General features: G+C 43.8%; 6 protein-coding genes across 8 annotated transcripts; 4 read left to right on the forward strand and 2 right to left on the reverse strand.

Moving 5' to 3' along the window:
- Positions 1–99: 99 nt before the first annotated feature.
- LOC149709636 (death-associated protein 1) lies at positions 100–1,601 on the forward strand. Its single transcript, XM_089856616.1, has 4 exons — positions 100–261; positions 439–565; positions 631–676; positions 741–1,601. The coding sequence occupies exons 1-4, from the start codon at positions 210–212 to the stop codon at positions 852–854; spliced, it is 339 nt and encodes a 112-aa protein (XP_089712742.1). The 5' UTR covers positions 100–209; the 3' UTR covers positions 855–1,601.
- A 154-nt stretch (positions 1,602–1,755) lies between these two features.
- E(z) (histone-lysine N-methyltransferase E(z)) lies at positions 1,756–5,781 on the forward strand. Of its 3 annotated transcripts, none has more exons than XM_089856403.1 (8): positions 1,756–2,114; positions 2,372–2,501; positions 2,564–2,692; positions 2,779–3,139; positions 3,218–3,469; positions 3,516–3,881; positions 4,519–5,488; positions 5,578–5,781. In XM_089856403.1, the coding sequence occupies exons 1-8, from the start codon at positions 2,071–2,073 to the stop codon at positions 5,636–5,638; spliced, it is 2,313 nt and encodes a 770-aa protein (XP_089712529.1). In that variant the 5' UTR covers positions 1,756–2,070; the 3' UTR covers positions 5,639–5,781. The 3 variants fall into 3 exon arrangements, with proteins under 3 accessions (XP_089712529.1, XP_089712540.1, XP_089712533.1); XM_089856414.1 differs by having other exon boundaries at positions 3,534–3,881; XM_089856407.1 differs by having other exon boundaries at positions 3,221–3,469.
- Tpr2 (Tetratricopeptide repeat protein 2) lies at positions 5,650–8,247 on the reverse strand. The gene is made up of 8 exons (XM_089856460.1): positions 7,997–8,247; positions 7,716–7,804; positions 7,391–7,629; positions 7,126–7,319; positions 6,734–7,052; positions 6,487–6,652; positions 6,112–6,420; positions 5,650–6,046 (listed from the first exon to the last, which is right to left on the reverse strand). Exons 1-8 carry the CDS (start codon positions 8,095–8,097, stop codon positions 5,913–5,915), a joined length of 1,551 nt encoding a protein of 516 aa, XP_089712586.1. The 5' UTR covers positions 8,098–8,247; the 3' UTR covers positions 5,650–5,912.
- Positions 8,248–8,269: 22 nt separating this feature from the next.
- On the forward strand, positions 8,270–21,939 carry Arl5 (ADP-ribosylation factor-like 5). The gene is made up of 6 exons (XM_089856604.1): positions 8,270–8,468; positions 20,499–20,559; positions 20,653–20,800; positions 20,876–20,959; positions 21,038–21,189; positions 21,292–21,939. Exons 1-6 carry the CDS (start codon positions 8,423–8,425, stop codon positions 21,341–21,343), a joined length of 543 nt encoding a protein of 180 aa, XP_089712730.1. The 5' UTR covers positions 8,270–8,422; the 3' UTR covers positions 21,344–21,939.
- Positions 21,940–21,962: 23 nt separating this feature from the next.
- On the reverse strand, positions 21,963–25,220 carry LOC149709640 (GPI ethanolamine phosphate transferase 2, catalytic subunit-like). Its single transcript, XM_089856374.1, has 2 exons — positions 25,075–25,220; positions 21,963–25,000 (listed from the first exon to the last, which is right to left on the reverse strand). The coding sequence occupies exon 2, from the start codon at positions 24,918–24,920 to the stop codon at positions 22,056–22,058; it is 2,865 nt and encodes a 954-aa protein (XP_089712500.1). The 5' UTR covers positions 24,921–25,000; positions 25,075–25,220; the 3' UTR covers positions 21,963–22,055.
- A 98-nt stretch (positions 25,221–25,318) lies between these two features.
- eIF2Bbeta (eukaryotic translation initiation factor 2B subunit beta) lies at positions 25,319–26,902 on the forward strand. The gene has a single exon (XM_089856527.1). The coding sequence runs from the start codon at positions 25,453–25,455 to the stop codon at positions 26,485–26,487; it is 1,035 nt and encodes a 344-aa protein (XP_089712653.1). The 5' UTR covers positions 25,319–25,452; the 3' UTR covers positions 26,488–26,902.
- The last annotated feature ends 9 nt before the right edge of the window (positions 26,903–26,911 follow it).

Genomic DNA, 26,911 nt, shown 5'->3' on the forward strand with positions numbered 1-26,911 from the left:
GAACTGAACTGAACTAAACTATCATAAAAATAATTTATACTGAAACTGAACTGAACTGAACTGAAGTGTAATGAAATATTTTCAAGGTCATTAACCTAGTACGTCTTGAACAACGTCATAGTAAGTGCCGCGTAGTTGTTGTTTCGACTTTCGAGCATCGTGGTCGTATCAAAAGGGATTAGTTTGAAGTGTTATGGTTTAAAATTACGATGTCGTCAAGCGAAGAAACGAACGAATTAAAGGCGGGACATCCCCCAGCTGGTAATTATAATTAAAATTAATCAATTACAATTAGTTTTTTCGAATTTGGAAAGTTAACGTATGGACGAACCAAGGCTTAGCGTTGCTCCCCCCCCCTGCACCAATAACGGGCCCATAATATTGATAACAATGGTGATTTTGGTCATTTTAACGTAATTACGTTATTTTTAATGACAGTTAAAGTGGGTGGTATGAGGATTACTCAACACAAACCGCCAGCGCAAGAGAAAAAAGAGGAAGCTGTCCCCAAGAAAGAGGGTGAAGGTGAAGAAGGGGAGGTGGAAGATGAGGAAAATGCTGAAATGTAAGTTGACCAACACCATCCCTAGTATTTAATCAATTCTTAATTAATTTCTCATTCTTTTAAAGTACTCCTAAACAACCCTCTCTAGTTATATCAGGCGCAGTTGCTAGGGTATGTTATTTGTGTTAGTGGTGGGATATTGACAGAGACTAGAAGAGTTTATTTCCACGAGTAGGGAGATGCTGATTTTCCAGCGGAAGCTGTTCAAGCATTCCATACCAAGCCAGCACCCATTCACGATTTCCGTCCCGTTTCCAAACCCAATATAATTCACCAACCTAGGAAGTAGATTAATCCTAATCTATTCAAATTGGAGATTCATTAATATACGACTGATTGAAACGGAACTTTGAAAAATGGATGAATGGATTTAATAATTAATTTCTGGGACCCAATTAATAAGGGGCGGGGCTTGTTTTTTTTTTACGAATGCCATAATGAAGAGTACATGGACAATTTTTTTGAAACTTTTTGTTCAACACGAAATGCCAATTCTTTGGCTGTATCTTTTTCATCAGAGGACAACATTTTTAGTTTTAATGGAAAGTCAATTACTTTCCCGTAATTTTGCAAGATTTTGAAAACAATGGCAGCCTCTTCATCTTCTTCTTCTTCTTTGAATAAAGATAATGCCTTGAAAATTTCACTCATTTCCAGTGTTTGAAGCCAAAACTCAATGACACTGTGTTTGTAAGCTTTTAAAAGAGCTTCAAACCGTTCTTTGTTGTTGGCTCTTCGCCAAAAACGAATAATTTCTTGTTCGTTAACCTCGGTTATATCAATCTAATTATAATAATTCCATAAAAATTCATTTTAATTGAAAAAAAAAAAAAATACAGAAAAATACCAGTGATTTTGCATGATTTGTAATTTCAAAATTTGTATTTTGGTGTTTGAAATTTGAGGAGAATTTATTCCAAGTTTGGTTTCTATTTTTTTTATCGATGTTATCGTCTTTTTTTATCGCTTTCAAATGAGCTGTTTCAACTGTTTTTCTGTAATTAAAAAGTTGTCATTAAATTTTCAAGTACTCTCACACCAAGACTGCTCTATCTTTGTCTCTAATCCAAGTACCAAATGGTATCAACCCTCCTAGTCTAAAAACTATGCCTGCACTGTACTTGAAATCCTCGTAATTTTTGGCCTCTTTTATCGCCCTGAGTTTCGCCTCGTTTATCACCCGATAATTTTCATCTTCGGCGCTTTTTAATCTCATTTCATTTTCAATTTTAGCGTAAACGTTTTCCATTTTTATAATATAAACAATATTATCGTGTTGTAGAATACGTAAGCGTCGTTGTCGTCGCCTAGGCAACGAAGGTAGAGTGCGTTCAGTGTAAAGTATCTTATTGAAAGAAAGTATCGGTTGTTGATCCGTTGACAATGGAGGATGTATCCTAGGCGCGAGCTTGGCCTCGGAATTTTCAATAATTGGTATTGGAAGGATATTTAATTAGGTTTAATTGGATTTTAAGGCGTTTTAAGTAATAAACTATAAGTTGAAAATGCCAAATCAAATGAACCCTCATCATACTGCCAGCACGTCGAGGTAAATAATGCTAAGCCTTGGCTTCTCTATTGTTTATTATAGAGTAGTGACACCGCGTGTTAACTACCCATATATTTTAATATAGCCAAAGGTATATAGGTGCCATTACTACGGTTTGACGGTTTAATATTTAAGTTAATTGACCACAACCCTCCCCCCCCCCATTTTGAACCTGACCTAACCCAAGTAGATCTAAAATATTGGGGGATACGTGTTGTTAATTGTCATTATCCCCCATATATATGAAAAATGAACAGGCTGCCATGCATGAAAACCAAGTGCGCGATTGATGTCACGAAAATCTCTATTGAATGGCGTAAAAGGGTGAAATCGGAGTACATGAGACTTCGACAGTTAAAAAGGTTCAAACGTCACGATGAAGTCAAAGTAAGCCGAAACATTCATTCCAGTTGGTGGGCGCGATTAGTCATTGATAAACATGATTTTAGGCCACTTATGTTTCAACAAGATCTTACATTAGTAAAACATTGGCGTATTTGGCCAAGAAAGCTCCCGAAAAAACCGCCATCTTCGCTTTTCCCCTAGAAGCATCGCCACATTCTTCCATTATGAAGAAGGTAGATTAAAACGCGATCCAGTTGGACGCCCCCTCTCCCCTCCCCCCTTTTCATTCATCCGTCAATCAATCTTGTCCCCGCCTTAGTGCGAAGTTGAACAAGCGGACGGCGTGACGCAATCCAAACCAGTTCGTTATATCTACGCCGTTTCGCCCATTCCCACCATGTACACTTGGGCACCGACCCAACAGAATTTCATGGTGGAAGACGAAACGGTTCTTCACAACATTCCTTACATGGGAGACGAAATATTAGACCAAGACGTCTCCTTTATCGAAGAGCTCTTGAAAAACTACGACGGTAAAGTTCACGGAGATCGAGACGGAGGCTTCATCAATGACGAGATATTTGTGGAATTGGTTCAAGCGCTCATTCCTTATCAGGACGCCGCCGAAGACAAAGACGATACCAATGGAAAAGCCTTACTCGAGAAACCTAGTACTTATAGTAGGTTTCCACGCACGCACCCGCCCGCCCACGCGTCGACGCGCCTCTTTAATAGTTCGGGTGGTGCTTGTTTTTCAGAAGAAGGTAGTGGCGTCCCCGGTGACATCGTTTTCGCCGCCATCTCGGCCGTTTTTCCCGACAAGGGTAGTCCCGAGGAACTGAAAATTCGCTACAAAGAGTTGGGCGAAAAGTTGGACCCGGTCTCCGTCTTGGAATGCACGCCCAACATCGACGGTCCCAACGCGCACAGCGTGCCCAGAGAACAAAGCATGCACTCCTTTCACACGCTCTTCTGTCGACGTTGCTTCAAATACGATTGCTTTTTGCACCGTAAGTGACGGGGATTTTTTCCGTGGCAAATAGCGCCTTAAAATAGACTCTGACCACCCCTTAGCGTTTCACCCGACTCCCAGTCAGTTGAAGAAGCGAAAAAGCTGCGATTTGAAGTCGGACGGCGAAGCTTGCGGTCCTCAGTGCTATCTGCATCTGGCGCAAGTTCGCGAGAAGATGAAAATCGAGCAACAACGCCGCGAAGAACAAGATCTGGTCGAGAGGAGGAAGATCAGGAAGCAAAACTCCGTCGATAGCGGAAACGAAGCCAGCAGCGAAGACAGCAACGACAGCGTCAGACTTCACAATGCCAGTCATTCTTCCAACGAGAATGAGACGACCACTTTGCGCCTCAGCTCGGAAAATAACAGCAACAGCAGTTGCGGAGCCAACAAAGAGACTGATAACGATGGTAATTATAGCGTCCACCTTCTCCTTTTCGGAAAGTCTTTCTTCTCTCGTCGTTGTTGTTGTTGCGTGTATCTTTTTTCCGCGTACCTATTTCTCTTTTCGCCTTGTTTATTTTCTAGATGTCTGCGCCAGTGCGAGGCCCTCGACCTCCACTGGCTCAGCTTCTATTTCCAACTTTGCCCCCCTGTCCTCCTCCCGCTCCTTGGCCCGTCCACCGTCTTCTTCCACTCCTCTCCCGCCGCCCTCGACTTTCTCTAAAGCGCTTAAAAGTGGCGATGGCTGCACCCCTTGCACTAATCACCACAATTACTGTATGGCACCGCCCGGGACCTCCCGCGACAAGGTTCACCCTCTGGTCGTCAATCAACGCCGCTGCATCTCTGTCCAGACAGAGTTCTCGGACTCGAGCGACGAAGGAGGCGACGACGATAGCCCTCCTCCCGTCCCCGGGACGGACGATCCCAAGGTTGAGGCTTCGGCCGTGGGAAGGGCGCCGCCGTCCGTCAATCCCGCTGGTTCTGTCAATCCGTCTTCTAAGTCTCTGTTCGCTTTCATTTCGTCCCCCTTTTTCTATCATAACTCGCAAAGCGGGGGCGCCTCTTATCGGCGCCGCGGTAAAGCCTCTTCATCCTCCGCAGGCGCCGCCGCCGCCGCCAAGGCCGCGAAGAACGTCGGTAACGCTCCTCTGGTGGCGCCCTTGGATCCGGCCAAACAGGAAGTGGAATGGTCGGGTGCCGAGCAATCCATCTTCCGAGTTCTGTGGAAGGTCTTCCTGGGCAATTATTGCGCCATCGCCATCATGATCGAAACGAAGACGTGCGCCCAAGTCTACACTTTCGCGCAACAAGAGCTGTTGGAATGTCCCTTGGACGAGAACAACCACGACAGCACTCCCCCACGCAAAAAGAAGAAGAAGCATCGCCTGTGGTCCATGCATTGTCGCAAAATCCAGATGAAGAAGGACGGCTCCTCCAACCACGTCTACAACTACCAGCCTTGCGACCACCCGGGACAACCTTGCGACCAGTCTTGTCCCTGCGTCAATAGCCAAAACTTTTGCGAAAAGTTTTGCCACTGCTCGTCCGACTGCCAACAACGTTTCCCTGGATGTCGGTGCAAGGCCCAGTGCAACACGAAACAATGTCCCTGCTACTTGGCCGTCAGAGAATGCGATCCCGATCTGTGCCAGACTTGCGGAGCCGACCAGTTCGACGTGGCCAACATCTCTTGCCGAAACGTCAGCGTGCAGCGCGGCTTGCGCAAACACCTTCTGTTGGCGCCGTCGGACGTGGCCGGTTGGGGCATTTTCCTGAAGGAAACGGCCCAGAAGAACGAGTTCATCTCGGAATATTGCGGCGAAATCATCTCTCAAGACGAGGCCGATCGACGCGGCAAGGTTTACGACAAGTACATGTGCAGTTTCCTCTTCAATTTGAACAACGATTTCGTGGTGGACGCCACCCGTAAAGGCAACAAGATTCGCTTCGCCAATCATTCCGTCAATCCCAATTGCTACGCTAAGGTCATGATGGTCAACGGAGATCATCGCATCGGAATCTTCGCCAAAAGACCTATTCAGTCCGGAGAAGAACTCTTTTTCGACTACAGGTTTGTCTCATTCCGGCTAATATAGTTCTCCATCGAGCGCGCGCACCCCTATACTAACGGCCGGCCTCTGGCGTCTTTCTTTCTTTCAGATACGGACCGACGGAGCAGCTGAAATTCGTGGGCATTGAAAGAGAATTGGAAATAACTTAAGCGGGAACTCGTTGGTTTTTGAAGCGATTGAATTAAATTCGTTTTTTATTGTCAGTATAATATTACAAAGGAAGGAACCGTTCGGGACTTTGTTTTTTCCACCCGCAAATAAATCACGACTTCTTTAAAAGTAGTTCAATTAATACACGAGAAATTATTCTTTAATATTTTTATCATTTCTTTTACATCTGCGCGTTCAAAGTGAAAGGGGGGGGGAGGGAGTAAGTTAACCGTTATTTGAATCCAGAAAATGAAAGAAGAGTCGAGAGTTAGTTTAACTAAATTGAAATTGAAATCCGCTGCTACGAGGAAATCCTTGACTCGAAAAGTGATTCTGTCCTCCGCCTGCCCCAAAATGGAAACCACCCGGTCCGGCAAAGAATGAACTGAACATATTTGGATCCAGATCTACGCAAAGAGAAAACATAGTGACGTCCGATCTATGGTTATTATTATTATTATGGAATAGTTACCTTGGAATCCTCCTCCGCCAACTCCGTCCTCTTCCAAATCCAAGCCATTGTCGTAACGCGACTTCTTTTTGGGGTCGGACAGAATGTTGTAGGCTTCGCCCAACTCTTTGAATTTCTTTTCCTGTTGTAATTTTTTCTCGTCAGTTTCGTGCGAGTGTCGGTCGGGGTGGTGAATCAAGGCCTGTTTTTTGTAAGCCTTTTTAATCTCGTCATCGGAGGCGTTCTTCCCCACCCCCAGAACCTTGTAATAATCTTTGCGTTTGCTCTTTTTCAGTTCCAGTTTCGCCATATCCAACAATTTCCGGTTTTCTGTAAAAAGATCCGCCGACATTAATGGTCAGCCGCTAATCAGGCCGCCGCTTTTATTAACCCCACCCCTGGATTTATCTTTTTGGTAGACAGTTTCGTAGTCGGCCACTGCTTCTTCGTACATTTCCAGTTCGACGTAACTTTTGGCGCGACGCAAATACGCCTTGATGTAATTTGGATCCAGTTTGATGGCGTTGGAAGAGTCCTCGACCGCTTGGTTCGTCTTCTTAATCTGAAAGAGTAAATTAAATCGGGTTAAAAGGTCACGGAGAGGGGGGGGGCGGGTGACGAGGGCGAGGGAGTATAATCGTACTTTGGAGCAAACGGTGGCGCGATTAAAGTAGAGTTTGGCGTTCGTGGCGATGTTGTTGGGATCGACGGCCAAGGCGCTGGTGTACAGGTTGTAAGCTTCTTGATAGTCGCCGTTTTTGAAAGCCGTATTGCCCGCTTCTTTCTTCTGTTTCAAGACTTTGGTTTTCTTGTAAGCGTCCAGCGCTTTTTGGTGATCGGGTGCCAGTTGTAAGACCGACTGGAAATGCGTCACCGCCTTGTCCACGTTGTCTTGGTAATACAAGCATAAACCGCGAATGTAAATGGCGTCCGCGTTTAGATTATCTTTCATCAAAATGTCGCTAAAAGGGGAGGAAAATAAGAAGGGCCTCGGTCAGTTTACGATCCAACGGACGCGAGGGTCACCCGTCTCACTTGGCGATCTCTTGGGATTCTTGGTAACGAGCCAAGAGAGCTAGACATTCCGCCCGTTTCAACTTGAAATTGGTGCAAGCGACGGACACCCTTAAGAGCTGATCAATGTGGAACAAAGCTTGACGATATTCTTTGCGGTTCCACAATTGATCTACTCGATTCAGATGTTCTTCTAGTTGAGTTACTTGACGAGACTATAGAGAGAGAGGAGTAAACCAGTTTAGACGCGCCATATTACTGTACACGGAGATAGGCTCGGTCTAACCTCCGCGGTTAATTCGGGCGTTTTAGGATCTATATCTCTAATTCGTTCTATAGTCCTTTTGGCGGCGGCTATGTCACCCAGCGCCACTTGACATCTGACTTCTCGCAAATATCCTTTGATAAAGGCGGGGTCTAAACGCACGGCTTGCGACGCGTCTTCCAGAGCGTATAAATAATTATGGACCATCATGTGGCAAGCGGCTCTGTTGCCGTAATAAGCCGCGCAATTCGGGCAAAGATCTAATAGAAACGTACTCCCGCCTTAGTTTGATTCACCACCTAGAAAGCTTAAAACGCGGCGGCGACGGCGCTCGTCTTATACTTACCAATAGCGTGGCTGTAGCATTCCAAAGCGTCGTTATATTTATGCTGCTTGTAAAATTGGTTTCCTTCGTCCTTTTTTTGATCAGCGAGTCTGTCAATGAGAAATCGTAGGATACAAACAAGGCCCCCCTCCTTTTTAATTAAAACCGTGATGCAATAATCGCTCTCAGCCGAGAATTGGTTATCAACAACAGTTTCTCTAAGCCTTGTTTGTACGAATTGGCCTTAAAGGCAGGGACGGAGGGACCCAATTGAATTAATTAGTTATATTTAAAGGACTTACTTTTGTTTATCTATGACGGGTTCGGTTTCCATCTTAATTTCGTCGTCGGAAGCTTCCGAATTATTTAAAGATTCGTCGCTGATTATTATTTCTTCCGCCATTATCGTCGATATTCGATGATGGTCAAGCGAAAAACGGAGAAAGAATATCAGCTGCGAAGTGCGAACATCCCTAAGATAAACGAGCGGATATTTTCTACCAATCGCGAGCGAGGTACGAATGACGTCACAAACTCAGTCTTCCTTCCCACTTGACTTTCCTCGCGATAATTCAGTAGCTGCTATGGCCTGGTTAACCCGTCGCAGTATGTTTGTCGCGTTTTTCTCTAATTAATATTGTTAATTTTAATATTTAAACGAAGTTTTTTTAACAATGATATAATCGTTATTAAGGTATAAATTATTAGTTAGTCCCTAATTAGCCACCATGGGGCTAATATTCGCCAAACTTTGGAGTCTTTTCACCAATGAAGGTAAGAGCAGTTGCCTTGTCCTAGACTTAAGCCTTGGCTTATAAAGAAGCAAATTTATTTCGCTGGTGAACTTCTGAGAGTTGAGTTGAGACAGACCATTGCGTTATAACGTAGGCAATGGACAGACAAGTGGGACAACCCTTTTCCCCAATTTCCTTGAAAAAAAAGTAGGCCCTCCGTAATCTAGATCAAGTAGAAACTTGTTTTTAATTACTTAAGAGTTTAAGACATTGAAAGAATCCAGTTTGAAATTATTTTATTGCGATACGTTATTGATTTGTTTGGAGAAAACTTGCTATTCAGGGTTCATACAAACCTGGAAAACTCCAGGAAATAAATAGTTGACAAAAAACTCGGGGAAATCTAGAATTTTTAGTAAAATTCAGGGAAATTGCAAACAGGGGCCGAGTAATGAAAAAAAAAAATGTTCGTAAACCTTCCCTTCATAGGGTTAATGTGGTATTTTTCACGCTATACTTTGGAGGCTCGTAACTCTGGTTCCACCAGAGATCCGGGGTTGTCCTTTGAGTATGTTATAGTCCAATTTATCCCCCATCCAACCATACTAAAAACTTGGGTTTGCGTCAAACTGGGACCGAGTAATTAAGCAAAACGTAAACAAACAACCCCCTCCTTAGGAATAGCATTAGACTATACTTTGCAGGCTCGTAACTCTGTTTCTACTAGAGATACGGGGATGTCCTTTGAGTATGTTATAGTCCACTTTGTCCCCCATCCAACCATACTAAAAACTTAGGCCTACGACACACAGGGGCCGAGTAATTAAGCAAAACGTAAACAAACAACCCCCTCCATAGGAATAGCATTAGACTATACTTTGCAGGCTCGTAACTCTGTTTCTACTAGAGATACGGGGATGTCCTTTGAGTATGTTATAGTCCACTTTGTCCCCCATCCAACCATACTAAAAACTTAGGCCTACGACACACAGGGGCCGAGTAATTAAGCAAAACGTAAACAAACAAATCCCATCCATAGGAATAGCATTAGACCCAACTTTGGAGGCTCGTAACTCTGTTTCTACTAGAGATACGGGGATGTCCTTTGAGTATGTTATAGTCCAATTTGTCCCCCATCCAACCATACTAAAAACGTAGGCCTACGACAATCAGGGGCCGAGTAATTAAGGAAAACGTAAACAAACAAACCCCATCCATAGGAATAGCATTAGACCCAACTTTGCAGGCTCGTAACTCTGTTTCTACTAGAGATACGGGGATGTCCTTTGAGTATGTTATAGTCCAATTTGTCCCCCATCCAACCATACTAAAAACGTAGGCCTACGACAATCAGGGGCCGAGTAATTAAGGAAAACGTAAACAAACAAACCCCATCCATAGGAATAGCATTAGACCCAACTTTGCAGGCTCGTAACTCTGTTTCTACTAGAGATACGGGGATGTCCTTTGAGTATGTTATAGTCCAATTTGTCCCCCATCCAACCATACTAAAAACGTAGGCCTACGACAATCAGGGGCCGAGTAATTAAGGAAAACGTAAACAAACAAACCCCATCCATAGGAATAGCATTAGACCCAACTTTGCAGGCTCGTAACTCTGTTTCTACTAGAGATACGGGGATGTCCTTTGAGTATGTTATAGTCCACTTTGTCCCCCATCCAACCATACTAAAAACTTAGGCCTACGACACACAGGGGCCGAGTAATTAAGCAAAACGTAAACAAACAAATCCCATCCATAGGAATAGCATTAGACCCAACTTTGGAGGCTCGTAACTCTGTTTCTACTAGAGATACGGGGATGTCCTTTGAGTATGTTATAGTCCAATTTGTCCCCCATCCAACCATACTAAAAACGTAGGCCTACGACAATCAGGGGCCGAGTAATTAAGGAAAACGTAAACAAACAAACCCCATCCATAGGAATAGCATTAGACCCAACTTTGCAGGCTCGTAACTCTGTTTCTACTAGAGATACGGGGATGTCCTTTGAGTATGTTATAGTCCAATTTGTCCCCCATCCAACCATACTAAAAACGTAGGCCTACGACAATCAGGGGCCGAGTAATTAAGGAAAACGTAAACAAACAAACCCCATCCATAGGAATAGCATTAGACCCAACTTTGCAGGCTCGTAACTCTGTTTCTACTAGAGATACGGGGATGTCCTTTGAGTATGTTATAGTCCAATTTGTCCCCCATCCAACCATACTAAAAACGTAGGCCTACGACAATCAGGGGCCGAGTAATTAAGGAAAACGTAAACAAACAAACCCCATCCATAGGAATAGCATTAGACCCAACTTTGCAGGCTCGTAACTCTGTTTCTACTAGAGATACGGGGATGTCCTTTGAGTATGTTATAGTCCAATTTGTCCCCCATCCAACCATACTAAAAACGTAGGCCTACGACAATCAGGGGCCGAGTAATTAAGGAAAACGTAAACAAACAAACCCCATCCATAGGAATAGCATTAGACCCAACTTTGCAGGCTCGTAACTCTGTTTCTACTAGAGATACGGGGATGTCCTTTGAGTATGTTATAGTCCAATTTGTCCCCCATCCAACCATACTAAAAACGTAGGCCTACGACAATCAGGGGCCGAGTAATTAAGGAAAACGTAAACAAACAAACCCCATCCATAGGAATAGCATTAGACCCAACTTTGCAGGCTCGTAACTCTGTTTCTACTAGAGATACGGGGATGTCCTTTGAGTATGTTATAGTCCAATTTGTCCCCCATCCAACCATACTAAAAACGTAGGCCTACGACAATCAGGGGCCGAGTAATTAAGGAAAACGTAAACAAACAAACCCCATCCATAGGAATAGCATTAGACCCAACTTTGGAGGCTCGTAACTCTGTTTCTACTAGAGATACGGGGATGTCCTTTGAGTATGTTATAGTCCACTTTGTCCCCCATCCAACCATACTAAAAACTTAGGCCTACGACACACAGGGGCCGAGTAATTAAGCAAAACGTAAACAAACAACCCCCTCCATAGGAATAGCATTAGACTATACTTTGCAGGCTCGTAACTCTGTTTCTACTAGAGATACGGGGTTGTCCTTTGAGTATGTTATAGTCCAAATTGTCCCCCATCTAACCATACTAAAAACGTAGGCCTACGACAATCAGGGGCCGAGTAATTAAGGAAAACGTAAACAAACAAACCCCATCCATAGGAATAGCATTAGACCCAACTTTGCAGGCTCGTAACTCTGTTTCTACTAGAGATACGGGGATGTCCTTTGAGTATGTTATAGTCCAATTTGTCCCCCATCCAACCATACTAAAAACGTAGGCCTACGACAATCAGGGGCCGAGTAATTAAGGAAAACGTAAACAAACAAACCCCATCCATAGGAATAGCATTAGACCCAACTTTGCAGGCTCGTAACTCTGTTTCTACTAGAGATACGGGGATGTCCTTTGAGTATGTTATAGTCCACTTTGTCCCCCATCCAACCATACTAAAAACTTAGGCCTACGACACACAGGGGCCGAGTAATTAAGCAAAACGTAAACAAACAACCCCCTCCATAGGAATAGCATTAGACTATACTTTGCAGGCTCGTAACTCTGTTTCTACTAGAGATACGGGGTTGTCCTTTGAGTATGTTATAGTCCAAATTGTCCCCCATCCAACCATACTAAAAACGTAGGCCTACGACAATCGGGGGCCGAGTAATTAAGGAAAACGTAAACAAACAAACCCCATCCATAGGAATAGCATTAGACCCAACTTTGCAGGCTCGTAACTCTGTTTCTACTAGAGATACGGGGATGTCCTTTGAGTATGTTATAGTCCAATTTGTCCCCCATCCAACCATACTAAAAACGTAGGCCTACGACAATCAGGGGCCGAGTAATTAAGGAAAACGTAAACAAACAAACCCCATCCATAGGAATAGCATTAGACCCAACTTTGCAGGCTCGTAACTCTGTTTCTACTAGAGATACGGGGATGTCCTTTGAGTATGTTATAGTCCACTTTGTCCCCCATCCAACCATACTAAAAACTTAGGCCTACGACACACAGGGGCCGAGTAATTAAGCAAAACGTAAACAAACAAATCCCATCCATAGGAATAGCATTAGACCCAACTTTGGAGGCTCGTAACTCTGTTTCTACTAGAGATACGGGGATGTCCTTTGAGTATGTTATAGTCCAATTTGTCCCCCATCCAACCATACTAAAAACGTAGGCCTACGACAATCAGGGGCCGAGTAATTAAGGAAAACGTAAACAAACAAACCCCATCCATAGGAATAGCATTAGACCCAACTTTGCAGGCTCGTAACTCTGTTTCTACTAGAGATACGGGGATGTCCTTTGAGTATGTTATAGTCCAATTTGTCCCCCATCCAACCATACTAAAAACTTAGGCATACGGCAAACAGGGCCCGAGTAATTAAGCAAAACGTAAACAAACAACCCCCTCCATAGGAATAGCATTAGACCCAACTTTGCAGGCTCGTAACTCTGTTTCTACTAGAGATACGGGGATGCTCTTTGAGTATGTTATAGTCCAATTTGTCCCCCATCCAACCATACTAAAAACGTAGGCCTACGACAATCAGGGGCCGAGTAATTAAGGAAAACGTAAACAAACAAACCCCATCCATAGGAATAGCATTAGACCCAACTTTGCAGGCTCGTAACTCTGTTTCTACTAGAGATACGGGGATGTCCTTTGAGTATGTTATAGTCCAATTTGTCCCCCATCCAACCATACTAAAAACGTAGGCCTACGACAATCAGGGGCCGAGTAATTAAGGAAAACGTAAACAAACAAACCCCATCCATAGGAATAGCATTAGACCCAACTTTGCAGGCTCGTAACTCTGTTTCTACTAGAGATACGGGGATGTCCTTTGAGTATGTTATAGTCCAATTTGTCCCCCATCCAACCATACTAAAAACGTAGGCCTACGACAATCAGGGGCCGAGTAATTAAGGAAAACGTAAACAAACAAACCCCATCCATAGGAATAGCATTAGACCCAACTTTGCAGGCTCGTAACTCTGTTTCTACTAGAGATACGGGGATGTCCTTTGAGTATGTTATAGTCCAATTTGTCCCCCATCCAACCATACTAAAAACGTAGGCCTACGACAATCAGGGGCCGAGTAATTAAGGAAAACGTAAACAAACAAACCCCATCCATAGGAATAGCATTAGACCCAACTTTGCAGGCTCGTAACTCTGTTTCTACTAGAGATACGGGGATGTCCTTTGAGTATGTTATAGTCCAATTTGTCCCCCATCCAACCATACTAAAAACGTAGGCCTACGACAATCAGGGGCCGAGTAATTAAGGAAAACGTAAACAAACAAACCCCATCCATAGGAATAGCATTAGACCCAACTTTGCAGGCTCGTAACTCTGTTTCTACTAGAGATACGGGGATGTCCTTTGAGTATGTTATAGTCCAATTTGTCCCCCATCCAACCATACTAAAAACTTAGGCATACGGCAAACAGGGCCCGAGTAATTAAGCAAAACGTAAACAAACAACCCCCTCCATAGGAATAGCATTAGACCCAACTTTGCAGGCTCGTAACTCTGTTTCTACTAGAGATACGGGGATGCTCTTTGAGTATGTTATAGTCCAATTTGTCCCCCATCCAACCATACTAAAAACGTAGGCCTACGACAATCAGGGGCCGAGTAATTAAGGAAAACGTAAACAAACAAACCCCATCCATAGGAATAGCATTAGACCCAACTTTGCAGGCTCGTAACTCTGTTTCTACTAGAGATACGGGGATGTCCTTTGAGTATGTTATAGTCCAATTTGTCCCCCATCCAACCATACTAAAAACGTAGGCCTACGACAATCAGGGGCCGAGTAATTAAGGAAAACGTAAACAAACAAACCCCATCCATAGGAATAGCATTAGACCCAACTTTGCAGGCTCGTAACTCTGTTTCTACTAGAGATACGGGGATGTCCTTTGAGTATGTTATAGTCCAATTTGTCCCCCATCCAACCATACTAAAAACTTAGGCCTACGACACACAGGGGCCGAGTAATTAAGCAAAACGTAAACAAACAAATCCCATCCATAGGAATAGCATTAGACCCAACTTTGGAGGCTCGTAACTCTGTTTCTACTAGAGATACGGGGATGTCCTTTGAGTATGTTATAGTCCAATTTGTCCCCCATCCAACCATACTAAAAACGTAGGCCTACGACAATCAGGGGCCGAGTAATTAAGGAAAACGTAAACAAACAAACCCCATCCATAGGAATAGCATTAGACCCAACTTTGCAGGCTCGTAACTCTGTTTCTACTAGAGATACGGGGATGTCCTTTGAGTATGTTATAGTCCAATTTGTCCCCCATCCAACCATACTAAAAACTTAGGCCTACGACACACAGGGGCCGAGTAATTAAGCAAAACGTAAACAAACAAATCCCATCCATAGGAATAGCATTAGACCCAACTTTGGAGGCTCGTAACTCTGTTTCTACTAGAGATACGGGGATGTCCTTTGAGTATGTTATAGTCCAATTTGTCCCCCATCCAACCATACTAAAAACGTAGGCCTACGACAATCAGGGGCCGAGTAATTAAGGAAAACGTAAACAAACAAACCCCATCCATAGGAATAGCATTAGACCCAACTTTGCAGGCTCGTAACTCTGTTTCTACTAGAGATACGGGGATGTCCTTTGAGTATGTTATAGTCCAATTTGTCCCCCATCCAACCATACTAAAAACGTAGGCCTACGACAATCAGGGGCCGAGTAATTAAGGAAAACGTAAACAAACAAACCCCATCCATAGGAATAGCATTAGACCCAACTTTGCAGGCTCGTAACTCTGTTTCTACTAGAGATACGGGGATGTCCTTTGAGTATGTTATAGTCCAATTTGTCCCCCATCCAACCATACTAAAAACGTAGGCCTACGACAATCAGGGGCCGAGTAATTAAGGAAAACGTAAACAAACAAACCCCATCCATAGGAATAGCATTAGACCCAACTTTGCAGGCTCGTAACTCTGTTTCTACTAGAGATACGGGGATGTCCTTTGAGTATGTTATAGTCCAATTTGTCCCCCATCCAACCATACTAAAAACGTAGGCCTACGACAATCAGGGGCCGAGTAATTAAGGAAAACGTAAACAAACAAACCCCATCCATAGGAATAGCATTAGACCCAACTTTGCAGGCTCGTAACTCTGTTTCTACTAGAGATACGGGGATGTCCTTTGAGTATGTTATAGTCCAATTTGTCCCCCATCCAACCATACTAAAAACGTAGGCCTACGACAATCAGGGGCCGAGTAATTAAGGAAAACGTAAACAAACAAACCCCATCCATAGGAATAGCATTAGACCCAACTTTGCAGGCTCGTAACTCTGTTTCTACTAGAGATACGGGGATGTCCTTTAAGTATGTTATAGTCCAATTTGTCCCCCATCCAACCATACTAAAAACTTAGGCCTACGACACACAGGGGCCGAGTAATTAAGCAAAACGTAAACAAACAAATCCCATCCATAGGAATAGCATTAGACCCAACTTTGGAGGCTCGTAACTCTGTTTCTACTAGAGATACGGGGATGTCCTTTGAGTATGTTATAGTCCAATTTGTCCCCCATCCAACCATACTAAAAACGTAGGCCTACGACAATCAGGGGCCGAGTAATTAAGGAAAACGTAAACAAACAAACCCCATCCATAGGAATAGCATTAGACCCAACTTTGCAGGCTCGTAACTCTGTTTCTACTAGAGATACGGGGATGTCCTTTGAGTATGTTATAGTCCAATTTGTCCCCCATCCAACCATACTAAAAACGTAGGCCTACGACAATCAGGGGCCGAGTAATTAAGGAAAACGTAAACAAACAAACCCCATCCATAGGAATAGCATTAGACCCAACTTTGCAGGCTCGTAACTCTGTTTCTACTAGAGATACGGGGATGTCCTTTGAGTATGTTATAGTCCACTTTGTCCCCCATCCAACCATACTAAAAACTTAGGCCTACGACACACAGGGGCCGAGTAATTAAGCAAAACGTAAACAAACAAATCCCATCCATAGGAATAGCATTAGACCCAACTTTGGAGGCTCGTAACTCTGTTTCTACTAGAGATACGGGGATGTCCTTTGAGTATGTTATAGTCCAATTTGTCCCCCATCCAACCATACTAAAAACGTAGGCCTACGACAATCAGGGGCCGAGTAATTAAGGAAAACGTAAACAAACAAACCCCATCCATAGGAATAGCATTAGACCCAACTTTGCAGGCTCGTAACTCTGTTTCTACTAGAGATACGGGGATGTCCTTTGAGTATGTTATAGTCCACTTTGTCCCCCATCCAACCATACTAAAAACTTAGGCCTACGACACACAGGGGCCGAGTAATTAAGCAAAACGTAAACAAACAAATCCCATCCATAGGAATAGCATTAGACCCAACTTTGGAGGCTCGTAACTCTGTTTCTACTAGAGATACGGGGATGTCCTTTGAGTATGTTATAGTCCAATTTGTCCCCCATCCAACCATACTAAAAACGTAGGCCTACGACAATCAGGGGCCGAGTAATTAAGGAAAACGTAAACAAACAAACCCCATCCATAGGAATAGCATTAGACCCAACTTTGCAGGCTCGTAACTCTGTTTCTACTAGAGATACGGGGATGTCCTTTGAGTATGTTATAGTCCAATTTGTCCCCCATCCAACCATACTAAAAACGTAGGCCTACGACAATCAGGGGCCGAGTAATTAAGGAAAACGTAAACAAACAAACCCCATAGCATTAGACCCAACTTTGCAGGCTCGTAACTCTGTTTCTACTAGAGATACGGGGATGTCCTTTGAGTATGTTATAGACCAATTTGTCCCCCATCTAACCATACTAAAAACGTAGGGCTACGACGAACATGGGCCAAGTAATTAAGGAAAACGTAAACAAACAAACCCCATCCATAGGAATAGCATTAGACCCAACTTTGCAGGCTCGTAACTCTGTTTCTACTAGAGATACGGGGATGTCCTTTGAGTATGTTATAGTCCAATTTGTCCCCCATCCAACCATACTAAAAACGTAGGCCTACGACAATCAGGGGCCGAGTAATTAAGGAAAACGTAAACAAACAAACCCCATCCATAGGAATAGCATTAGACCCAACTTTGCAGGCTCGTAACTCTGTTTCTACTAGAGATACGGGGATGTCCTTTGAGTATGTTATAGTCCAATTTGTCCCCCATCCAACCATACTAAAAACGTAGGCCTACGACAATCAGGGGCCGAGTAATTAAGGAAAACGTAAACAAACAAACCCCATAGCATTAGACCCAACTTTGCAGGCTCGTAACTCTGTTTCTACTAGAGATACGGGGATGTCCTTTGAGTATGTTATAGTCCAATTTGTCCCCCATCCAACCATACTAAAAACGTAGGCCTACGACAATCAGGGGCCGAGTAATTAAGGAAAACGTAAACAAACAAACCCCATCCATAGGAATAGCATTAGACCCAACTTTGCAGGCTCGTAACTCTGTTTCTACTAGAGATACGGGGATGTCCTTTGAGTATGTTATAGTCCAATTTGTCCCCCATCCAACCATACTAAAAACGTAGGCCTACGACAATCAGGGGCCGAGTAATTAAGGAAAACGTAAACAAACAAACCCCATAGCATTAGACCCAACTTTGCAGGCTCGTAACTCTGTTTCTACTAGAGATACGGGGATGTCCTTTGAGTATGTTATAGACCAATTTGTCCCCCATCTAACCATACTAAAAACGTAGGCCTACGACAATCAGGGGCCGAGTAATTAAGGAAAACGTAAACAAACAAACCCCATCCATAGGAATAGCATTAGACCCAACTTTGCAGGCTCGTAACTCTGTTTCTACTAGAGATACGGGGATGTCCTTTGAGTATGTTATAGTCCAATTTGTCCCCCATCCAACCATACTAAAAACGTAGGCCTACGACAATCAGGGGCCGAGTAATTAAGGAAAACGTAAACAAACAAACCCCATCCATAGGAATAGCATTAGACCCAACTTTGCAGGCTCGTAACTCTGTTTCTACTAGAGATACGGGGATGTCCTTTGAGTATGTTATAGTCCACTTTGTCCCCCATCCAACCATACTAAAAACTTAGGCCTACGACACACAGGGGCCGAGTAATTAAGCAAAACGTAAACAAACAAATCCCATCCATAGGAATAGCATTAGACCCAACTTTGGAGGCTCGTAACTCTGTTTCTACTAGAGATACGGGGATGTCCTTTGAGTATGTTATAGTCCAATTTGTCCCCCATCCAACCATACTAAAAACGTAGGCCTACGACAATCAGGGGCCGAGTAATTAAGGAAAACGTAAACAAACAAACCCCATCCATAGGAATAGCATTAGACCCAACTTTGCAGGCTCGTAACTCTGTTTCTACTAGAGATACGGGGATGTCCTTTGAGTATGTTATAGTCCAATTTGTCCCCCATCCAACCATACTAAAAACGTAGGCCTACGACAATCAGGGGCCGAGTAATTAAGGAAAACGTAAACAAACAAACCCCATCCATAGGAATAGCATTAGACCCAACTTTGCAGGCTCGTAACTCTGTTTCTACTAGAGATACGGGGATGTCCTTTGAGTATGTTATAGTCCAATTTGTCCCCCATCCAACCATACTAAAAACGTAGGCCTACGACAATCAGGGGCCGAGTAATTAAGGAAAACGTAAACAAACAAACCCCATCCATAGGAATAGCATTAGACCCAACTTTGCAGGCTCGTAACTCTGTTTCTACTAGAGATACGGGGATGTCCTTTGAGTATGTTATAGTCCAATTTGTCCCCCATCCAACCATACTAAAAACGTAGGCCTACGACAATCAGGGGCCGAGTAATTAAGGAAAACGTAAACAAACAAACCCCATCCATAGGAATAGCATTAGACCCAACTTTGCAGGCTCGTAACTCTGTTTCTACTAGAGATACGGGGATGTCCTTTGAGTATGTTATAGTCCAATTTGTCCCCCATCCAACCATACTAAAAACGTAGGCCTACGACAATCAGGGGCCGAGTAATTAAGGAAAACGTAAACAAACAAACCCCATCCATAGGAATAGCATTAGACCCAACTTTGCAGGCTCGTAACTCTGTTTCTACTAGAGATACGGGGATGTCCTTTGAGTATGTTATAGTCCAATTTGTCCCCCATCCAACCATACTAAAAACGTAGGCCTACGACAATCAGGGGCCGAGTAATTAAGGAAAACGTAAACAAACAAACCCCATAGCATTAGACCCAACTTTGCAGGCTCGTAACTCTGTTTCTACTAGAGATACGGGGATGTCCTTTGAGTATGTTATAGCCCAATTTTCCCCCCATCTAACCATACTAAAAACTTATGGCTACGACAATCAGGGGCTGAGTAATTAAGGAAAACGTAAACAAACAAATCCCATCCATAGGAATAGCATTAGACGCAACTTTGGACGCTCGTAACTCTGTTTTTACTAGAGATACGGGGATGTCCTTTGAATATGTTATAGTCCAATTTGTCCCCCATCCAACCATACTAAAAACTTGGGGTTACATCAAACATAGGCCAAATAATTATGCAAAATGTTAATAAACGTCCTCTCCATAGTGTATCACTTTTTTGTATTATGTTACTTCTGGGAATGTCTCACTTATTTGTATTATGTTACATCTGGGCGTGTCTCACTTATTCATATTATGTTACTTCTGGGCGAGTCTCACGTATTGATGTTATTTATGGTAACGTATCCCTTATTGTTATTAAACATTGGTTCTTTTGGAGTTGCGTAAAAGTCCTGTAAAACTTAGGGAAATATGTTGGGGAAAACCTGGAAAACTCGGGGAATTATATTTGGGGAAAACCTGGAAAACTCGGGGAAATTGGTTTTCCAAAAGTTGTATGAACCCTGCTATTGAGACGCGCGTTTCTTATCAGATTTCCCCTCCTTCCCAAACTTAATTTGATAAATGACAGACCTTTAATCGATTGATGTATTAATTATATAGAACATAAAATAGTAATTGTTGGTTTGGACAATGCGGGAAAGACGACTATACTCTATCAATTGTAAGAGTCGCTATTTATATTTTTGAACAACTCTAAAGACTTTATCTTAAAACAAACGCTAATTATAATACAAAATGACCAATGAATACGTAGTTTAATGAACGAAGTTGTCCACACGTCCCCGACCATCGGTAGCAACGTTGAAGAGGTGGTTTGGAAGAACGTTCACTTTATTATGTGGGATTTGGGTGGACAAGATTCTTTACGGGCCGCTTGGAACACCTACTACAGTAACACCGAAGTAAACCTCTAAATCCCTCCCCCCCCGTCCATTTAGAGGAACGCTTTTCGATTCAAATGATATCCCTTTTTGCAGTTTCTGATCGTGGTAATAGATAGTACGGACAGGGAAAGACTTCCTCTAACCAAAGAAGAAATTTGGAAAATGCTCGCTCACGAAGTGAATATCCTCTTATAGACCCTTAATTCTTACAAAATGGCCGACCCTAACACCAGTCTCTCTTAATTCCTTTCAAAGGATTTAAACAAAGCCAACGTTTTAATATTCGCTAATAAACAAGACGTGAAAGGATGCATGAGTCCGGCTGAGATTTCGGAACAGTTGAATTTAACCTCCATCAAGAAACACAGGTGGCAAATTCAAGCCTGTTGCGCTCTCACCGGAGAAGGGTAAGCATTCGCCCCCTTTTGTCTTTTCTAGAAGACGCCAATCTGACCCCGGGGTCAAATTGCCGCCACCGTCTTTGGTAACCCCAATCTTTCTCCATTCAGATTATACCAAGGATTGGAATGGGTTTATTCTCAATTAAAAAATAAAAAGTGATTCTTCAACTCGGGAAGACGAACGAGTCAACAACCCTTTTTAATATCCACAGAATGAATAATTATTTTTTACGATTACAATCAATTTCTTATCATTCATTTTTGTCCCCCCCCCCCCAAGTGATTTCAGATAGTCAAGAATCGTCATTGCGTTAGAAATCATCTTCCCCCCCCCCCCATTTTCGACGGAACTTTTAAAGTCCGGTGAATGAAATTTTGTGAAAAGTTCTCTTCTCTTTTATTTATACGGTTCTTTTGTTTGTAAAAAAAAAAAAAAGATTAATTAGCCAAAGACTGTTCGTTAATTAGATAACGGGATAAATTAATAGGAATAATAATAATAATAATAATTGTAGGAGGTGACGTGTTAAGATTAGTCGCGCGAAATTATACTAATTATTGTAATTAGGGACTGATATTTCGGAAGGACGCCCGCCCCCGCGCGCAATTTGTATATAAACTGACAGACTTTGGTGGTATTTTTGCTCTGTAAATAATATTTCTCTTTTTGGTAAGAAAATATTTAAAAAAACAAACAAACAAACAAAAAATATATATATGAAATAAATAAATAAATAAACGTATTATTTTTAAAGCTTATAACGGAAGAGACACTCTAATAATTTCGGAATCTTTCTTTATTTCAGCGACTTGTTATTATTTCTTGCATAGAAACTACAGTTATTTTTAAGGTCAAGGACTAGAATCGATTCTTATATCTTTTGTCTATATTTATTAATGACGTCCGTCACGATTAAGACGCAAGAGACGAAGGAGACGATGACGAGCGAATGGAATGTTTCGTATAATAATTTGGGGGCGAAGACCGACCAAATGAATAAATGGTATCTCAGGAATAAAACGGTGACCAGGTAGACGGCCACCGCGAAAAAGCGACAAGATAAGAGAGCCCCCAAACTAAAGGGGATTTGTCGCAAGGTGTTGACGCTGTCTTTGGTCACCAGCGTTAAAAATCCGCAGACGAAACGAATCAGCCAAAAGATCAATCCGGCGTACGTGTGGCAATAAATTAAAAGGGCCACGCACCAAGCCTGGTAACCGGACAGTCCGACGTAACCCGCCGAGACGTCGATGGTGGAAAGTCCGTTGGAATTGCCCTGGTAGAAGAAGGCGCACATTCCCATCCAGGCGTAGGTGATCAGACGAATGGTCAGCGACATGCTCTGCTTCCAGACCAACTCGTGCGCCAAGCGCTCTTGAACGACGATCAGAGCCACCAGCGGAAGGTCGCGACTTTTGCTTTGAAGCGCGAACAGGAAGAGCCAAGCGCTGGAGAGCGAGCGCGTCACGCTCAAACATTTTCCGCTCGGACAAAGGCTCGGGTGATAGTAGACGTAAATGCACGTTTCGACGACGCTGAAGAGCATCAGCGCGTACGATAAGCGCGGGAACGTGTTCTGGTCGAAACCGACGACGACGATGGCCGGTTCGAGCCCGTTTTCCAAGTGATACAGGAAAATCAGCAGCACGTTCAACCACGTACAGATAAATTGCAACGTTCGGCGCGTGCTCTGAGTCAAACCGACGATCAGCATGGCGCCCACCATCAAAAGCATCAACAAGACGTAATGCTTCTCTAAAATTAGCCAATCGCCGACGTCGGGGACGGAGGCCCACTTGTTCCCCGTTTGATTCCACGAACGGAGCAGTCGGGTGACGAATAAAAGCAGTCCGCCGACGACGATCTTCTTGACGATCGTGTCGCGATAAGTCACTTCGTTGCCCGCGCTCGACCCCGTTTTAAATTGATCCAGATCCATGGATAGGTCGTAGGTTTGGGCGATTTCGCGGATGTTTCGAAGGAACAATAAAAAAGAGAGCGTCATGGCCAGAAAGTACCAAGTTTGGTGTTCCTCCTCGACGAAACTGGAGGAACCCAAACTAACGCCGTGAAGAAAGGTGGCCAGCAAGATGAAGTTCGAGATGGAGAGAGAGAGGGCTTCTTGAACCGTCTCCAAAAAGAGAAACGAGAAGAATTTCAAACAACTAAACAAGAAAAAGTTAATGATTCCCGTCGGCGCCAACCAAAAGAAGGAATGGCAGACGCGACTGTCCGCCTTGATGCAAATGATACAGTGCACCGTTAAGGAGATGCCGAGACCCAGCAAGCCAAAGATGACGTCGCCGAAGCCCATGACGTGGCTCAAGCGACTCGGGTCGATAATCAAAGTGAAAATGGTCAAGAAGGCCGAAACGACGGCCAGAACGCCGATAATCATGGCGTAAACGTCGTATTTGCTCATGGAAGACTCCAGCGTGTGACTGATCTCGGCCATGATTTCGATGTAACCCGATTTGACGCTGCGAAACATGGCCGCGTCGTCCGAGAGTTTTTCGTCCCAGATTCGATGCAGGCTGTAGATGTTGCTCAGTTTCGTCTGGTAAGTGTCGAAGGCGCGATCTCCTTTTAGCACGTCCAGCAATTGGCGAGAGTTGTAGTAAAAAGAGTATAACTGCTCTTTGCGACTGAAGTTGGCTAGGTTTAAAACGCCCGGGATGACGCTCCCGATGTTGTTGGCGGGAATGGGAAGACCCATTAAGGCGGACAAGGTGGCGGCCAAATCGACTTGCAGGATTTTTCTTTCGTAGATTTGCGTCGATTTTTCCATTAAAGAAGCCTTCATTTTGACGGTCGAGATGAAGACCAATGGGACCGAGATCTCTTTTTCGCTGACCCCGCCGTGGTTCCCCACGTTCGTCATGCCGTGATCTCCGAAGAGAACTATCAGACTGGGTTTTCCCGTCGCCGTCAATTTCTGGTAGATTTTCTTGACAACGTCATCCATTTCGCGGAGTTTGGGCGTAAATAAATGGCTCAAAGGTCCGGCCAAATGCCCGATGTGATCCAAACCCAGGTAATGGAGAATCAAGAGGTCCCAGTCGTCTCTCTCGAGATCGGCCTGGACGTTTCGCGTCACGTTCTTATCGACTTGCGTGTAATCGGAGACGAAAAAAGAGACTGTTCCTTCCGACCGACTGAATGTCTCGGGGAATAATTTCAACCAAGTGTCGTCTCCGTAAAAGTTAATCCTTTTCTTGGCTCGTACCGCTTGGTACAGAACGTTGTCCTCGTTCAAAGAGGAAGCTCGCAAGTTGTTGATGACGTTTAAAAAGGCGGGGACGGTCCCCGTCATGGTGGCCTTGACTCGGGGCAAAGTGACGGTTGGGTTATTGGCCCAACTTTGATAGCCCGTAGCGACGAGTTGGTCTTTCAAAAGTTCTTCCACAAACGGCATGGTGCCTTTCTCAAAGTAATCTTCTTGAATGGTGGGAATGAAATCGGTCCTCAAGCCATCCACCAACATCAGCACCACCTTTTCAAAATGGTTCTTGTACAAATGCCTTAGATCTAAAGAGGCGTTTCTGATGCCATTGGCGATAGTTCGAGGTCGGCTATATTTCCCAAAATCTTTTGGTAAGTCCGATACGGCGCTCGGCGCTTTCAGCTCCTTTGATTCAGGGAAGAACCCAATGGCGAAGATGGCCAGTCCCAAGATATGCACGCCCACGCTGATTAGTATAATTAGTTTGGAATATTTTGCCGAATAGGGCTTCATTTTAATCGTGGAAATTTGTTTTCAGCACCACTCTCGCTCGCCAATCCTCGACGGTTTTACTTCACTCGCCCTTTCTTTATCTGAAAGGTTCTATATTTTTAGAACCACCGTAATGAAACTCAACGCGAATTTATTGAGAATCATAAATTTTTACCTCGTTCATTCGAAAAATAATCTAATTTCGATTATTTTTCTTTTTAAATACAGTTAATCCCCGCTGACGGCTTCCACCGTTTTCCACATCCGTAAGTCCACCGTCCCAGGAGCACTCAGATACTAAAAATGCGTTTTTAGCTGGCTACGATGAAACCGAAATGACCGATTTCGCGGTTATAAAATTGAAAACCGATAGTTTTGATAAGTTACACCGAACGTAATACGCGTCTTTCCGTCGTCTGCTCGGTACCGGTCTTAACGCGTGGCTGTGGCAATCCGGATGATTATTATCGTCAGTTAGTTTCGGTTGTGCACATATGGACATAAATTTGGCCGTATTTTAGAGTTTTGTTGGTTAATTAATCGATCAGTTAAGATGGAGGAGTCCAATAAGCTTTTGGGTAAGCTGGTAGAAGACGTGAAACTGGGGAATTTGAAAAGCTACTACGCCATCGCCTACCGGACGTTGAAGGTTTTGACCAAGTTCATATCGGAATCGTCGTGGACGTACGCCGACGAATTGATCGAAATGCTGCGAAAAATTGGAAAAGAGCTGATGGAAGCGGAACCGACGGAAACGGCTGCCGGAAATATGGTAAGAAGAGTTTTGAAAATAGTCAGGGACGAGTACGCCTCGGCTCAAGGTCAACACGTGGAAGGCGATCCTCAGGAATCCTTGCAAAAAATGTTGCTGTCGCAAGGACAGGGCGCCGATTATAAGAAAGTCTTCCCCAATCTAAAAGACGCCATTCTCGATAACCTAAACGAGTTGGAGACTGAGCTGGAAACGAGCGCTGATAATATTACTACCCAATCGTTGCAACACATTCACTCGGACGAAGTCATTATGACGGCGGGCGGCTCCAAAACTGTGGAGGGATTTTTAAAGCGCGCCGCCAAAACTAGAAAGTTTCAGGTCATCGTGGCCGAGTTTGCCCCCTTTTATAGCGGCCAAGAATTAGCCAAGTCATTAGCTCTAGCCGGGATAGAAACGACCTTAATACCCGACGCCAACATCTTCGCCATCATGTCGCGCGTTAACAAGGTTATTATTGGCACGCATTCTTTAATGGCCAATGGGGGACTGAAAGCCGTCAGCGGCACCCATTCTCTAGCTTTGGCGGCCAAGTATTACTCGGTTCCCTTGATCGTTTGCGCGGCCATGTTTAAATTGACCCCTCAGTACTTGTGTTCGTACGATCAGAATGCCTTTAACAAGTTTACGTCTCCCGAAGACGTTCTCGACTTTAGCAACGATTTGATCTCCAAGGTGCAGATTTACACGCCCTTTTTCGATTACGTTCCCCCCGATCTCGTGACCCTTTTCATTTCGAACATTGGCGGCAACTCCCCCAGTTACGTTTATCGCCTTCTCAGCGAACTCTATCACACCGACGACTACAATCTATGAACGAAACGTTTTATTTGAGGCGTTACAAATGAATACAGAGGAATATTAAACAATTATCTATATAGTTGGCGGCGCTTTTACTGGGGCTGGCGTATCGCAGTAATGTTTTTCGGCGTCAAACTCTAAACCGGGATCGCAGCTCCAGTGATAGGGAATGCCGTAATAACATTCCCAGTACTTGTTTTTGTCATCCGCGTCGGCCGTGTACGAAAACTGTTCATCGCATTTACGCGCGTAACCGTCTAAATTAAATGATAAACCGATATGACGCCGCCCCCCATTACCACTATCCATTTTGAAACATGTATAATTTACCGCAAGTAGCGTCTTGGCTGCAAACTCCGTTGATTGTATCAAAGTTTTCGTTTGATTGACAAGTTCTATCGAAAAAGAAAAATTAAATATCCGATGGCTCTTGATTCAA

This window comes from Phalangium opilio, unplaced genomic scaffold (genome assembly GCF_054372755.1).
Source record: "Phalangium opilio isolate 3A_F unplaced genomic scaffold, DU_Popi_V2 ptg000011l_1, whole genome shotgun sequence".
In the NCBI taxonomy this organism is placed as follows: domain Eukaryota; kingdom Metazoa; phylum Arthropoda; class Arachnida; order Opiliones; family Phalangiidae; genus Phalangium; species Phalangium opilio.